This window comes from Lissotriton vulgaris, chromosome 10, assembly GCF_964263255.1.
Source record: "Lissotriton vulgaris chromosome 10, aLisVul1.2, whole genome shotgun sequence".
NCBI lineage: Eukaryota > Metazoa > Chordata > Amphibia > Caudata > Salamandridae > Lissotriton > Lissotriton vulgaris.
Window position 1 is genome coordinate 791,046,392 of NC_141698.1, and position 16,397 is coordinate 791,062,788.

Consider the following 16,397-nt stretch of genomic DNA (forward strand, 5'->3'; position numbering starts at 1 on the left):
GCCATGTAATACTATTGCATGGTAAATAACGAATTCCTGTGTACATGCACATCTGTGCATGTACACCTGTGCCATGTGGCAACCAGACATGCCCTAAGGGCATGTCTGTGTGTCACATGGCACACAAGCCAGAATCAGATGTGCAACAGCGTGTCAAAGTGACACCCTGTCCCCCTTGTCAATTCGATAATTTTACAGAATCGGTAATGGCTTCAAGCCTATAGGAATCAATGGCAATTACCGAATCAGTAAATACTGATTCGGTAATTACCGAATCATTCCGATTCGGTAAAAATTACCGAATAATTACCTACATCTTATTTACCGAATCTAAAATACCGAATCGGTAAAATTCGGTATTTGAGAGTCGGTAAATAAGATTTACCTACATCTTGCCCCAAATCTGTCAAATATACCAAGGAGAATACCTGGTAAATAGTGGGACATGCTGTATTTATTGAATAAAGCACAAAAATTTGCACTCAATTGTGAAGCTCAAATTTCATAATTCGAGGTAATACTTGAATTCCAAACCCCCGGGGTAGTGGCTTTCACCGGGTATGATAACTCTCTCATCCAATTAGGTCCTACATTACAGGGTCGAGATAGTGCATGGCGGTAGTATGGCCGAATATTGACGACATAAATGTCACCTTACAAAATATTGTGGGAAAAATACCCTGAATTTAAGTATACATAGGCAATTATAGACGAGCTATTTGTAGCTCCACATCTATCCATTGGACAGCTGGTGCTGCCTGCGCTTCCCCCTATCTGAGCGCCTACGGAAACCACTGCAGAGTCAGACTGGGACAAGTCCCATGCAGTGATTCACTCACAATACACACCAGCTAGAGTAGCAACCCTTCTAACAAACTGCAGGGACAGTTGGCTAGAATGATAGCGAAGGGACAGAAAGGCATAGTGCCATTGTGAAGGGACTAAAAGGAGAACTCTTGAGCACAGGCTGTTCTGAAATTCAGGTGCTCCCAACAACTTTCCCAAAGGCCAAGGCCTAGTGAACATTGCCACTCAAAGATCTGTAACCAGGGAACAGTTTACACTGTCCCCAGTAGTTGGCATGATTACTAGCCGCAAACAATATAGCACTTGCAATGAATGTCCTTTGACTATTATATACAATATTGTTTAGGTGTAGTAATAAAGTACTTTTTTTATTTCCTAAACTAAACCACTGGCTGGACAGTGACTCATTACTTGTTATTGGATAGTATTTTGAGTACTGAGTTTCTAACCCCATCCCACCTGCAAGACATTGGAGGAATAGTTGAGGTAGAGTGAGAACCCACCTCAAACAATAATCATAATCCTTAATGGGTGACCCACTAAAGTCACTAAATAAATCTGTGCTAAACCCTCTGGTAACCTACCACAAAGCATTCAGGCTTAACATAGTGGCAATATGTTCAGTATTCAGGCAATCCTCGAACAGTAGTTAAGTGTAAACAAAACATAAAGAAAATCACAGACCAATTTGGAGAAACAGAAGATTTTAATCAATAAAATGACACTAAACCAATACTAAAATGACAAAAATCCAATAAGGAGAACCAATAACTGGAACCAGAGATATGAATGCTTACATTTGAATAAAAAATAGCACCAAGAAGGACAAAGCACCAACCACGGTTATCTGGTCTCACTACACTGGGACTGGTGACTCAGTGGACTAACACGTTCACTGCAAGGACCTGGGTTCAAACTCATGGTCACATGTTCAAATCCTGGCAGGTCCACTCAGTCTTACATCCATCTGAGGTTGATAAAGTGAGTACCACTGAGTTGGGTAACAATGAACATCTGTTCTTCAGCGCCAAGTTGCCTACCTGAGCTTTTCAAATACACATGTTAAGTAAATTAGGGCCGACCACGATGGAGTGCAGGTCTGCACTGGCAGAAAAACGTTTTGGTATTAGACAGCAAAATGAGAACTTTCTAAAAGTGGCATTTTCAAAACAGTAATATAAGATCCGACTTGACAATTACGTTGGATTTTAAATGACTCTTAAAATGAGCCCTTGAATAATTTTTTTAGTGCCTCTGAAACTGAAATTAAGCATTGTAAGTGGTTATAATGTAATTCATTGTTTTCCCATAGAACAGCCAACCTTGCAAAAGTGCAAAAAAGACTTCAGGGAGTTTCCACTGCCAGGACATGGAAAAAAATTAAATGTACATGTCCTACTTCTTAAATGCAATGCACCCTGCTGTATGGGCTTTTACGGCCTACCTCAGGAGTGTCTTATAAATATTAAAAAGGCTGTATTAAACCTGGCAAAAGGTTTATTTTTCTGTATCTGAATGGCAGTCTAAAGCTGCACACTCGAGATACAGTGCCAATCCTGGACACATTTTCGCAGTGCTGCTTTAGTGGGTGGTGCAATGAGTGCACAGCTCACTAGTAGTAGTTTATTTTGCCTGCCCTGGGTACTATGGAATTATAAGTAAGTTAAAGGTGCCAGTCAGATGTGTACCATTTTTAAAATGTTTAAAGTTACCATTGGTTAGCAGGGGTGCCAGGGCTTAGCTGGGGTAAAGGGCACAGAGTCCTAGAGCCACCAAAAACAGTTTCAGAAACAGAAGGCAAAAATCTCGTGTGAACTTGCAGAAAGAACAACATTTCCAACTACACCATCCCGCAACGCCTTGGACTCTTCTACTTGACTACTCTGATGGTCAAGTGCTGAAGGGGTGCAGTTGGTGTTCAGTTTTGGGTTCAGTAATAAGGTAAGTCACAGGACACCAGTGGTAAGATGCTCTGATTGAAGCAGTCTGAACCCAGTAGCCCCAACACCACTGGGAATCCAGAAATACTAAAAACCCTTTTTCTTCAATGGTGTTTGATGTCCAGTAAGAGCTGGGTCTGCTCAAAGGCCCACAGAGAGGTCACTTACATTGGGAGTTGCCAACAAGTTCAGGTTGCATGTCTTTCAGTAATAAACAGAACCACTGATAAAGCAATTCCAAGTAGAAGGAATTGTATTACCAATAGAAACCTTGCAGAATAGATTGTATGCCTAGATTATATTTTCCCTCTCTGAAATGCGTAGAAATCACCAAATACTGGCAGCAGACTTTACAGCCGCATGTCTACATCAAAGATCAGGTGCTGTGAGATAGATATGGTCTACTTCTAAAGGTTGTGGAGTTTTGGGGAGGTGCCTCTCTCTTCCCTTCAAAAGCCAGTTTTGAGTAGGTGCACGCAAAAGTACTTGGATGGCACTGTGATCTCTGCTTGTCTATATATAGAATAATTCATTCAAGTTTCCAAGAGATCTGGATATTTTAGGTAGTAAAAATCCTTTGAAACAAAGGCCAATGTGATAAATCCCACCTTATAAAACAGAGTTTGTTGGGGGAAAAGGCCAAAGGAATGTAATCATACTTCTTCCACTGGTGAGCAGGTTCTCATTTAAAGGACCCCATTCTGGAAAAAAATAGAAATGCTTTAATATAAAATGTGCAAAACCCTATGCTCAAGAATTTTTCGGACTATTTTAAAATGAACAATGTTATTACAATATTCTGTCGCATGTGGCCAGCCTTACGTTGTTAGACTTATTTTTGGCACCCATCTACCATTTGTGTGTTAAATTAGTTGGAACGTGTGTAGTTCACTGGCTACCTATATTATGTCCTCATAGCACTATTGGTTGTCTATGGATGACTATGCCCATGATTCCATGGTTTCTATCCCAGTCCTGACTCTGAGTTTGTCTGCGATTATTGCTGCTAGCCTGCTACCTCACAACACCTTCTGAGACACTTAGTCCAATTCCCTTTAGTCCACCTCCAACACCCCCTTAACTGTACTCTCACTCCATCATAGGGCTTTTGATCCAAAACATTGTAGACAAAACTCTCTATCAGAGGTGCCATTTGTTGATCCAAGAATCTCCGTAATCTGCCTCTCTGAAGGCAGGTTTTGCCCCCAAAGTGATTTGATTATATATTATTGCAGCATTTATAAAACAATTACTAACCCAATGTGGGGTGCTAAACCACTTGCCTTCATGAGTCTCACAGAATCCCATGTAGGTTGTGTGGTTGGAAGAGTGGTGCTTTTGTTTTGAGCCTATGACGAAAGTGTTCCAGGTCGTGCGTGATGACAATGAGGTGCAGTTATCATGTTATGGGGCGCAGTACAGGTAAGCTGCATTGGATGATGAAGTGTATGAGACAGATGTGTTGTTTTGTGGTTTTCAGCATGCTAGTAGCTTTGGAACAGCTTGCAGGTCCCTTCATGGTATTTTATATGATACAGTCCGCTTAGTTGGTTACTGCCTTGGGATGTCCAATCCGAGATTTTGTGTACAGCTGTGGTCCTGAGCTGGCATTGTTGGAAGGGGAGAAAAGTGGAAAAATCTGTTGAGATTGACTTTTTTTATAATAATCCCATATCTGAGTGTGTATGTGAGATGTAGAGAAGTGGTCAGCTTGTGTAGATTTGGGACCTGCAGTGAATGAACTACAATAAAGTCCTGTAAAAGTAACGTGTAGCAGAACTCTTTAGTTATTCCATGCCTGTTCATTTGCTCATGTTTGGAAGTACAGCTCAAGTGATGTAGCACTTTTCCAGTTTGTGCTTCCTTTGCAAATGGTTCTGAAACTTCTCATTGACTGGAGTCACAGTGATGTTGGTCTCTCCAGTGTTTTGTTTAATAATGGATCATATAAGTTAATAGAAAGAATTGTATGTACTTATTCTGTGAAGAATCTTTTTAATGTACTCTGTGAATGGGTGCGGGTGCCCGAGAGCCATGATATTTATTTTATTCCAGAGAGTCAATTACAGTATTGTCGTGATATGGCCTACATTTATTTGTAGAGTATACCTTGGGAAAATGTGCACTATGGCAAGGCCCTCAGATCTGCATTGTTAAGCATTATTTCTAAGCCCATCGCCTGGCTGCAAATTATGCAAGGCTCAGTCGATATCTTCAACTAATGATGTTGCACATTTTCCTCTGTTGATTTCTTGGCTATTGAGGTGCCTTTGTGCCCAGCTCATTTATCATCCCTACAGAATGCCATCTGGGCTATTTCCCAAGCACTAATCTATCACTATGAAGGGTCCCACGTGGCCAGGCAGACGAAACCTAATTGTTAACTAACAAAGAACTGGAGATTCGAAGTTGCCCACAGCATTATTCGACACAAGAAGTTTTATTTCATTGTCCTGTTTATTTGTGATGGTGCAATCATTTTAGTGTGGAAGATTATACAATTTCCCTTAATTCAGAAGATTTGCAAATCGCATAAGGCGTATTCATAACTTCAGAGTGTTACAAAAGCAAATGAGAGCCTATTGTGAAAACACCTGATTACTCCACATGAGTGCTTTGGGCCACACTCACAAAAGCTTTACTATGACTTAATTTTGCACTCCTGACATACTCATGAATTCTACCTGACACCATGATTCCTACTAGTTTACTGCTGGAATTTAAGAGTAAGCTAGGAGTATGATGTGCAAAAATCCCTACGAAATGACACAATGCCCCTGCATGCCTTCTTCATTGTTCAGAAACTGCTACAGTTTTTTCATGTAGGTTTATATATTTAGCTTACATCCATGCAAAGTATTACATTTTAGTAGAATGTTTAAAGGTGGCATGATGTTATATTGACGTGTTGGAAAACAATTCTAAATTATCCTTTTTGCTTTGGTGGAATTTAATTTGTGATGAAAATAGAATTGCTTCTGTATCTCAAACATCTATTCATCTTAAGATGAAATCTGACTTATTAAGGTTACATTTCTCTCATCCAAATCATCTTTCCTATAACATCTATTTTCTTTACTTTTCCCTTTCTCTTTTTCTTTTTCCTATCTCTTTCCTTCTTTCTCTTTACTTTTCCTTTAATCTTTATTTTTCCTTTTCCTTTTATAACAAACTTTTTGAAACTTATATATTCTATCTTCTCCCAATTTCTGCTAGAACACTGTATTTTAGTTTAACACTCAGTTTTAGTATCCTTACAACTTCTTTCTTTGTATAATATTAGGAGTTTTATTATATATTTGCAATTTTTGTTTTTCCCTATAACTTGCTTTTAATGGATTGTATTAGTGTATGGTACTTGTTATATTTCCTCTGAGAGTTGTAATGTATTTCTTTAAATCTGTTTTCTTTATCTTAAATAAAAAGTATAAATAAAAAAAAAGGTGGCATGATGCGTCAGTGAGGGATAAGACAAATCTCTCTCTATTTAAACATAATAGTATGACTTCACAAATGTATGTCAACAATGGTACAGATCTTTTTTGGCTTTCTTCTGCTCCTTAACTTAAACATACCTATGGTGCAAAGAAATACGAAGGAAAAGGAGACTCTTCCGAGGCCCTTTGCACAAAACGTAAGGTTCTGCACCTGGCGTCAGAATGGACAACATTGTACAAAGATTGGCTGCATGACGATGAGCACTCAAAGCTGTTCCTAAAGGTAAGACTTTCACACACTCACACACTCCGTTCTATTATGTATCGACCATACAAAGAGCATCTCCTACACAGCTTCCAGAGTTTAGTAATACATGCTGATTGCCTCTTTTGAAAAATAGATGAAGTAGAAGTGTTGATATACAATTACTTAGAAATGCTTTGCATTAGTGAGAATGAAACCTTGAAAGATTGTTTGCAATATAAGTTCACTGCTGCTACTGTCAGCCTTGTTTTTGACTTATAGGCTAAGACCATTTGATTACAAGAGCTAAATAAAAGCAGACGCCTGCACTATGCCATGCATAGGCACTTACAGCCATATATAAGTGGTAACGTTTAACAGTATTCCAACTGTCTACAGTGTAGATTTAAACAACTTCCACACTAACTACACAGCACACCCTCAAATAGACCATTTCATTAACCCAGCGGTTGAGGTGCATTAAAAAAAGTAAGGGAACTGTGAGGCTGTGCACAATGGGGGTGGGGCGAGTTAATGTGGGATGGGGTCAAAGGCGTGGCTAAAAAACTGCTAAATATGCTATATCTTTTTTCAGTCTTTCATCTTCAGGTATGTACATATAAAATAACACACAGCTTAAATGTAAAATAAATTCAAGTTTAGTTAATGATTGGGAAATGCACTATTATATTTTATGCAACCACTATTAGAACATTGGAAGGTTGAGTGCTCTGTTGAAGACAATAGAGTGGTCCTGGCTTCTAATGGCTGGTAGAGACCCGGAACATCAAAATTCCACTGTTTGTTCACATTGGAAGCTGTGAACAAAGGTCTCATAGAGGCCGAGGGGATTTCAACCCGCTCGGGCTCCAAGAGGCCTTTGTTTTTACAAATTAGAGCATACTTCCCTGCTGAGTCTTTGGCTTGGGTCTTTAATGCTGGAGCAGGCCTTTAATGGCCGTTAGAGCCCGCTATGTTGGACTCTAAGACTATCTTAGTTAATGCACTGCTGAGGTCTGTGTCTGTAAAAGACAGACACAGATTTGAATGCTGGTGAAAGCAGTGGCGAATAGTTAGGGGCTAAAACAGGCCACTGCGGCACAGTGGCCTGTGTTATGCCCCTTTAAAAAGCACACACTTCTCAACTCCTTTCCAATACCACTCAAAAATAATCAATCTGTGTCATCAGGAAGTGTAAAGTGATTAAATTAATTAAAGTCAATACCAGCAACCGAGCTCCCTTTGCATTTGCAGATTGACCCATTGTGCACATTTACATTTTTTTCAGGTAGCAGGCACTCTGGCAAGAAAGGTTGTATTGCTGTCTGCCCCTCCTTCGCATTCACAGCACAGGAAACTACCTGACTTACACTTCAGTTGAAGCATTTCATCTCTCTGAATTAACTGCCCCGGGATGGTTATCTTTTCACAGAAAGTATGGGAGCTGTTTTCCTTAAATTGAAAAGAATGTGCGCGTCGTGCCCCTCCAATCCCACCCACTTCGACCACTGCATTAACCTCTATTTAGAAATTGCCCTGATTGAAGGTCATGCTCATGAAATGAAGCTTCTTTTGAAAGGTGTTCCTACTCGAAGTAAGAATGCTGCAGATGTGCAGAGGCCGCCTTTGCAAGTCGAGGCTGCACACCGAATACCATAGAGCATTTACAAAGGAATGCTGCATGGAGTGTGCACCTGCTTTTTATGTGTAAACATCTCATGACATGCTGTCATTCCTTGGTGGATACTGTTGACATTTGGGGCTCGAATAATGAGTCAAACATCACAACAATTGGACTTAACCATGCCTTTTCCCTTTTTTTTAGACCCTTTACAGATATGTATTGGATGACGTCTTCGAGTATCCCGTTCTGGAGAAAGACTTGAAAGAGTTCCAGAAGGCACTGCGAATGCATCGCCGCCAGTAAGTATGACGTCACCACGCTCACTGGGCTGCTTTGATGCTTCTGTCTCACTTGCTGCACTATGTTATGTTACCAGCCATTCTCGTTTTACATTTAGAAAATAAGTTGACAGGTCCATAAGCATCTCACAAAACTATCAAAGATGTAGCCTGCGGTTTAAAATCTCCAATATCATATGCCATTTTGTTAGCTATAACTAGCAGTGTAGTGGTTACTTTATTTCAGTCTGAACTGAGGGCAGAACATAATTTCAAAGAGTTTTTTGTCTTTTCACAAAAAGGAATGTTAGGTAAACTACAGTCCGTCCAACAGGCATGTTCGGATACTTTTTTTTAAGTCTGTCATAAATATATTACGTTTTTCAACTTGTCCCAAATAAGGCAACTCTACACCTCTTCCCCTCAGTACTAACTGCATTAACAGAGGAAGAAGCTCGTACGCAGTACTACTCGTCCCCGAAACCTTACTGATGCTGACAGTATTTTCATCTGCATATAACTGCATCAATGCCTCCAGTGTTACTGAATGATGCATCTACTTAGGGCAATAAGCAGTCTGCCACTGTGTAGGAAACACGGCCATTATTCACTGTGACAACACATATATTGGGCTGTATGTGCACGTCTGTAAAAAAGAACACAGAAGATGCAGTTGAAAGACCGACCGGAAATGAAAACAACATTTCCAGTTGATGATTGATGTTATATGGTTACCGCAGAAGCAATAAATACAGTGCAAATCTACAAAATAATGATCTAGAACATTCTAGTATTGAGCAATAAGGAGGATTGTGGCTCCCGCCCTTCAGAGATGCAGATAATGGAAATGTAAGAGTGATAGAAATAAACACATACATCGAGTGGGTTCCTGCCTATTGGTACAGCGTCAACAGCTAGTTCACAGATGAAGTGCACACCAGTGTGTTCAAAAGGCACCCTTGCTGTTGGGGACTGATAGGTTATGAAACTCAGGAGTGAGAGTGCGAGGGGGATAGACAGAGAACAGAGAGGATTAGTAGAAAAACAAGAGACCAAAACGCCAAGAAAAGGGTGGGAAGTTTAACCAGGAAAAGTATAAGCATACTATATTGACAGATGGTTCAACTTATGGCAAAGAGCAATGAGAGTTTAGATTAGGCCTGGTTGGAGTTCGCAGAGCTCTGCTACGTGGAACTCCGCAAAGTGCCCCAAAAACTCCACCGCGCTCTGCAGAGTTCGACAAGTGGTGGAGTGCGGTAAGTCACGCATCTCTAATGCATTTTTATCGCTGGGAGTTTGTCCTGTGCTATGAAAATAGTGCAAACGGCACCATGGGCAACGCAAGAGGGCGCTGCTTCTTCCTGCTGCTCGAGTGGATGTTCTACTCGAGCGGCAGCTTCCTCATTATGAGCAGCAGGTTTATCAACGCGACCGGTAGCGACTTGCCGCGACCGGCAATGTTGAGAAATCTCACCAGGAGGTGGTCTAGCGTATGTTTTACTTTCCTTGCTAGTGCTCGCAAGCTTAATGTTGGTGAGCCACGCATGAGGAAAATCTCTGCAAACTCCTCCGGCGGAGTGGAGTTCACAACCACACCTAGGGGTTGATTATGTTGGCAGACGGACTTGCTGTCCGCCGCTGATCCCACCACCATCATAATTTGGCGGTGGGTGTTTTCTTTGCCGCCGCGGTGAATCCGCATCCTCCGGGCCGGCAGTGGCTTCCACCAGCTCGGAGGATGCGGATTCACCGCCATCGTATTAGACCCCCTAGTTTAGACAGCACAACCAGAACAGCAAAATAAAGCACAAAGCACTTGGACACCTCATCAGGGAAAGTAAGCGCTAGATAAATAACCATTTACAAATACAAAGATACGAAAGGTCAATGGATGAGAAATCGCAGCAAAGTAATGCATGTACACTGGTGGACATCAATAGATTGTCCCAATCGCAGAGATATAAACAATGTTTCTAACTCAAATGGAATGATTCTTCCCGGTTACAAATAAGGGAAGTTTATTTTCCCAACAAAACCACTAATGGCATGCTATTCAACAACGGGCAAAATAACATTTCACTGAGCTGTAGTTTCTTTGTTACAGAAGGGCTTTGTTCACCAGTTTTCTAATAAACATTTCTACAGAAAGTTATTGAATATGTCATTGGGGGACCCAAATTTAATTTCCTGAATAAGAGTAAAAATTCTATCCAGTGACTCATCCCAGAACACCTAAGCCAGAGGTCAACTATTACTTGTGATGATCGGAATCTTAATTTATTGAAATCTTTCTTGAGATTTAAATTTGCCTCTATAACAGTATACAATAGGTGTGCATTATTAGTTTCTGTTGAGTTTATTTGGGCCCTAATTTGGACCCTCAACTCAGGTATACCTTTCTATCAGAAATAGCCACATTTAAATATTTTAACTAATCTATTTTAGTTTTATTTATATCCAGTTTTTTTTATTTATCGTTTGAAATTAGCTTGTGAAAATTAGATGCAAAATTGTTAACTTTTTTTGACTTGTATAGTTATAAATATTTAAATGGACCAATCATGTTCTTTTGGAGAAGATGACATATACACACACAAAGACTTGTTCCAACCATGAATGAAGTAGAATTTTTTTACCACAGGGCACTATGCTTTCAGGAATGTTCACACGCTCTCATTACAACTTTGTATACTGACAGCTTCACTCAAAGATATTGTCATCACTCATTGTGAAGGAGGAAAAGCTAACACGAGGGTTTAATAGGACTTAAAGTGTGGGGAGAACATAATGCAGAATAGGCTAATGCAAAACCCCACAACTGAAATATTGGCAACACAAGTTGAACAAGTGAAGAGCGTTGAATCATCATCAATATTAAATATTAACTGATATTTTATTCACTTATCTTCGTGCCATTTCCTCCTCCTCCAGCAGTTAGCTTTCTATGTAATAAATCCTTAATTTAACAGCTGGCTTTGCCTGTCCTCACATCACATTGTTTAGGATCCATATACAAACACGCTGTCTGACTTGGCAGGTCCACATTGCCACCAAATTCTCCCTTTTTTTTACTTTGCAATTGCAGTGCCCCTTCATCCCTTTAAATACAACTCTTGCGAGTAAAGGTATCTTTAAATTTGAAATGAGGTCCAAACAAGCCTCCTAGATTTAGAAATGAGAGCCTGCTCCTTTCAGATTTGGTCATAGTGCACATTTTTTCATCGCTACCTGGCTATGTTTTTTTATGGAAGTGAGGTCCAGTGGACTAACCTGACAAACATGGATTACATCAAGGATCTGGACTTTGTCTGTTCTCCTGGCTACTGACTAGGACAAAAAAACTCTCTCTGTCCATAGCAGCTGTACTTCTGGAAGTCATCCGTATGTCTCTTTGCACCCCACGCGAATGTAGTTCAACCTGTAATCTTTGGGGTCATTTTAAACTATGTATCCTGTATTAGTCTAGTTTTTGTATGTATACGATAAAATGAAAAAAAAATACAGCTTGACGAATCTACCAGTATTTTAGAACTCTAAAGCATTGTTCCTTCATTGAATATTTCAAACTATTTTGCAAGTTTTAAAGTATACACTGTATATGTTCTTCAGGGAATTGCATGTTGTGCATCATAGAAATAGGAGGGAACCAACCTAAATTCTTGATGAAATGTAGTCCAGTGGGGTCTTCCTGGAGAGTCTTCATTTACTCTAGAAAATTAAGGCAGTACTGTCTTAAGAGCTTAGATGTGACCCCGTCTATGTAATAACTTATAGAAGATATGAGTCATTCAGCAAACAAAAGGGAACAAACTGAGGAATGCCCTTGCACAATACAATCACTCTATGGGCAGTTTTTCTTTTACTTTTGCTAAAGTTTCAAACGTATCTTAGGTGCTTACATTTTCGAGTTGTATGCTCAATATAATATGAGGACGGTGGCAGTAATGGACCATGTACAGTTATTTAAATGTCCAGTTCTAAAAGATGGCTCAATGTGTTCTACAAACAGCAACCTAGATGTCACTACCGTAGAACCTTAACCGCGGCAGCAATTCTGCTGCGGTGCAGGCGTTCTGAAGAGTGGGCGGGGCCGTGTCGGCCAACGGACGTGCGCAGCACTACAAAGGTAGTGCTCGCGGCGGCCGTTAGTCGACGGCAGCATTGAAAGGGTTAAACAGTATGATCTGCAATTAACTCATCACAATACAGCAAGGCTGTAAAGTAGAGAAGGAGGCTGTTGTATCTCATATGGTTTATTGAGATAAATGATAAAACAGGTGGAGCCAGGAAGCACAACTCACAGCTGCAGAGGAAAGCTTCAACTGACCCTTAGTGGAACAAGAATGCAAGAACAGTAATAGACATTCTACAAGGTGCCACGCTCTAGAGCGAGCCTTAAAGCAATATGTAATTAATAAAGTAAAGCACAACATAACACATCCCCCTCCGTCACAATAATGGGAAAAAGGAACAGCAGGGGAAAGGCAAGGGAACAAGGGAAAGGAGGAAGGGACAATGAGGGAAATAGATAATTACTTCACATAATCCTTAAGCCAACAAGGCAACACTCGTGTCCTATTAGAAACCTTAACTGTAGGTAGTGTGGGTGCTGACACAGCATCATTATTAACAGCAGGAGAAGTTACAATTGGAAGGGGAGGTACATTGTCATGTACATGACCAGTATGAACTAAGTTAGGTTCCTGTTCAATACTGTCAGGTTTACGTGAGGATTTTCCGGTTTGACCATCATGGGAAACAGGAGAAACGGTTACCCCATCCCCCTCCCTTAATTGAGGCAGAGATCCATTAGGCGCAAGTTGAGACTGCAAACTGCTGCCTTGGAAGTAATCCTCAACCCAATCAAAATCAGTCAGTTTGTCTCTTACAATCTCATCTGCACCATGGTTTTGACAAATATCCAAAGCCACATCCTTCAGGTTCCAAACCTTCCCGTCACTTAACTTGACTGAGTTCCTGAGAACTTCCAGAACCTGTTTAGGCGAATCAAATTTGTTCTCCCCCTTCAAAACCCTGTACGGTTTCTTAATCCTGACCCAATCACCACTTTTAATAATGATATTTTTCACGCCATGGCGTTGATCATAGTAGGCTTTACTCTTGTCATGCACCAACTCCAAACTTTTCTTGACCTCAATAGGTGACCACTGCTGGACGTTATCTTTGAATACCCAACCAGGGTTGAATTTACACCTAGGTAATCTACCACGCATCATCACAAAAGGGGAAACACCTGTACAGTTATTTAAAGTCACCTTGTAAGACCATACAGCTTTTTGTATTTCCAGCTTCCAATCTAAACCTTTGTAATTTGCAGCCTGCAAAATCCCCTTAATAACTCTATTGAAACGCTCAACAGTTCCATTCCCACTGGGATTGTACAAAGAGGTCGTTTTGTGTGTGATACCACATTTTGCAAAATAGTTTTGGGCAACTTTGGACAAAAATTGTACACCATTGTCCGTTAGGATGTTAACAGGTAGACCTTCCACAATAAAAATTTTATCCAAAAACTTTAACACAGTCTGAGTATCCACACTGTCCACAAACTTCACTACGGGCCACTTGGTGAACAGATCAATGGCAACAAGCCCGTATTCCTTTGGGTCACCTACAGGGCCAAAAATATCTACTGCGATGGTTTCCCAAGGCATGTTGGGAATGAGTCCCTCACTCATAGCTGGTCTAAGAGTCCTCAAAGACTTGTCTGCAGAATTGCAAACAGAGCAACCTCTGACAAAAATTTCCACTTCATTGTCAACTTTGGGCCACCAAAACAAATTTTTGACTGCTAGTTTAGTCCTTACTATACCGAAATGTCCCTCGTGACATAACTCTAAGACTTTTTTCCTCAGCCCAGAGGGTGGGACAATCCTGTCCCCCCTCATTAGAACTTCCTTTTCAAATGATAATTCAGAACGTACTTCCCAAAATGGCTTCACAGTGCCCGACAAAAATCTCTCTTTCGGCCAGCCGTGACAGATAAACTTTGTAACTTCCATTAAATCCTTGTCAGCATTATGTTCTCTTAACCAATCCTCCCTGCTAATGGCTGGAAAACCAGAATCATGAATAAATGCTATACTAATGTTACCCCAAGGATCATCAACGCATTCTTCCAGAGGAGAAGGGAGTCTAGATAAACAATCAGCGACAACATTGTCTTTTCCAGGTACATATGTGATCCTGTAAATGTATTCCTTCATCCGCATAGAGATTCTTGCCAACCTGGCCGAAGCAGTAGCTGTGCCATCAGTGGATAAAATGTGGACCAACGGTTTGTGATCAGTCCTAATGTGAACCATTTTCCCCCAAACAAATGCACGAAAATGTTCTAAAGCCCAAGCGCAAGCCAAGGCTTCCCTTTCTATAATAGGGTATCTGCTTTCAGCAGGTGACAGAGCCCTAGATGCAAACAAAATTATTTTGTCCTTACCCTTGTCATCCACCTGTGATAAGACTGCGCCTAAACCCTTGTCACTTGCGTCTGTTGTCAGATAACAATCTAGATTAGGATCAAAGCTAGACAAAGCGCTCACTTTTTGCAAATCCCGTTTGATTTCAACAAATTCATTCTCACATTCTTTAGACCATTCAAATTTTACATTTTTCTTCAAAAGGGACCTGATGTTGTATACCTTTGAAGCAAAGCCTTTGATGAACTTAGCACAATACTCAGCCATACCCAAAAAGGATTTGATTCCTTCCTTGGAATCAGGTGCAGGTGAGTTGATAATGCATTCTATTAGTGAAGTTTTTGGTCTGACGCCCTCCTCACTAATTATGTGACCCAGATATGAGACATTTCTTTCTCCAAATTTGCACTTAGACAGTTCAACAGTCAAACCAGCAGAACTAAGTGTGGTAAAAACTTCCCACAACTTGGTGTCATGATCCTCTTTATCGTTGCCAGCAATTAGAATATCATCCTGAAAGAAACTAATACCATCCATGTCACCAAACAATCTGTGCATTAGGCGTTGGAAAACAGCCGCGGCTGATGCAAGGCCGAATGGCATCCTTATAAATTGGAAACAGCCAAATGGTGTGATGAAGGCTGTTAGGTGCCTAGACTCAGGATCTAAAACTACCTGGTGGTATGCAGCGGAAAGGTCCACTGTGGAAAACCAAGTCGCTCCCCTTAAGGAAGAAACCATTTCGTTTATTTTGGGCAAGGGAAAACGTTCAATCACAATATTTTGATTAAGATGGCGTAAATCAATACACAAACGGATTTTTCCGTTGGGTTTCCTCGCTACGACTATTGGACTAATCCACTCCGAAGAGTCTACCTCCTCGATGACACCTTTGGCTAAAAGACCCTGAATTTCCTTCTTGACTTCATCTCTTATCAAAAGAGGAATAGGCCTAACCTTATGCACTTTAGGCTGTGCATTGTGTTTGAGCATAATTCTATGCTCAAAACCCCTAAGCTTGCCTAGCTGACCGCTTACTACATTGGTGAATTTATGTTTTAAAATATTTTCCAATTTGCTGCCCTCATCTACGACTAGCACCTTCTCTTCGCTATTCGGATCTAAGATGATATGGAGACTTTTCTGGTCATACCACCCCAGAACAGAAGGTCCTTTTCTTGCAATGTATAATTTGCCTCTGGCCATTCTGCCTTTAAATATAAAGGTAAGCCATCTGAACCCTAAAAGTTCAATTTTACCACCAGTATAACTTACTGGACTAACATCTGAGGCATTTAATTTATCTCCTATTTTCTGTGTAAAATTCTTTTTCCATATCTCTTCGTTGACAATCGTATATGGAGACCCCGAGTCTGCATATACCTTAACTTTAACACCACCAAAAGAGACTTCACAGATAGGTTTGCCCACCATTGCTTCATCAGTAAGGTTTAACATGTAATTGCCTTCCTCAGTAATGTTCAACATGTAATTCCCTCTTATATTCTTTACACAACCATCTTCATCATCACTACTTCCATCAACACACTCATCCTCATTCCAAATACATTTGACATTAGTACGTCTACGGCACATTTTGCAGAAATGGCCAATGAGACCACAAATACCA

The 16,397-nt window shown here is 40.5% G+C and overlaps 1 protein-coding gene across 1 annotated transcript in view; it reads left to right on the plus strand.

The window, feature by feature from the left end:
• RAPGEF5 (Rap guanine nucleotide exchange factor 5) overlaps nucleotides 1-16,397 on the plus strand; it is a 997,318-nt gene that overhangs the window by 850,670 nt on the left and 130,251 nt on the right. Inside the window, exons 13-14 of the mRNA XM_086941717.1 lie at nucleotides 6,323-6,467; nucleotides 8,254-8,351. Of these exons, the coding sequence (XP_086797843.1) occupies nucleotides 6,323-6,467; nucleotides 8,254-8,351 (243 nt within the window). The remainder of the gene's footprint in view (nucleotides 1-6,322; nucleotides 6,468-8,253; nucleotides 8,352-16,397) is intronic.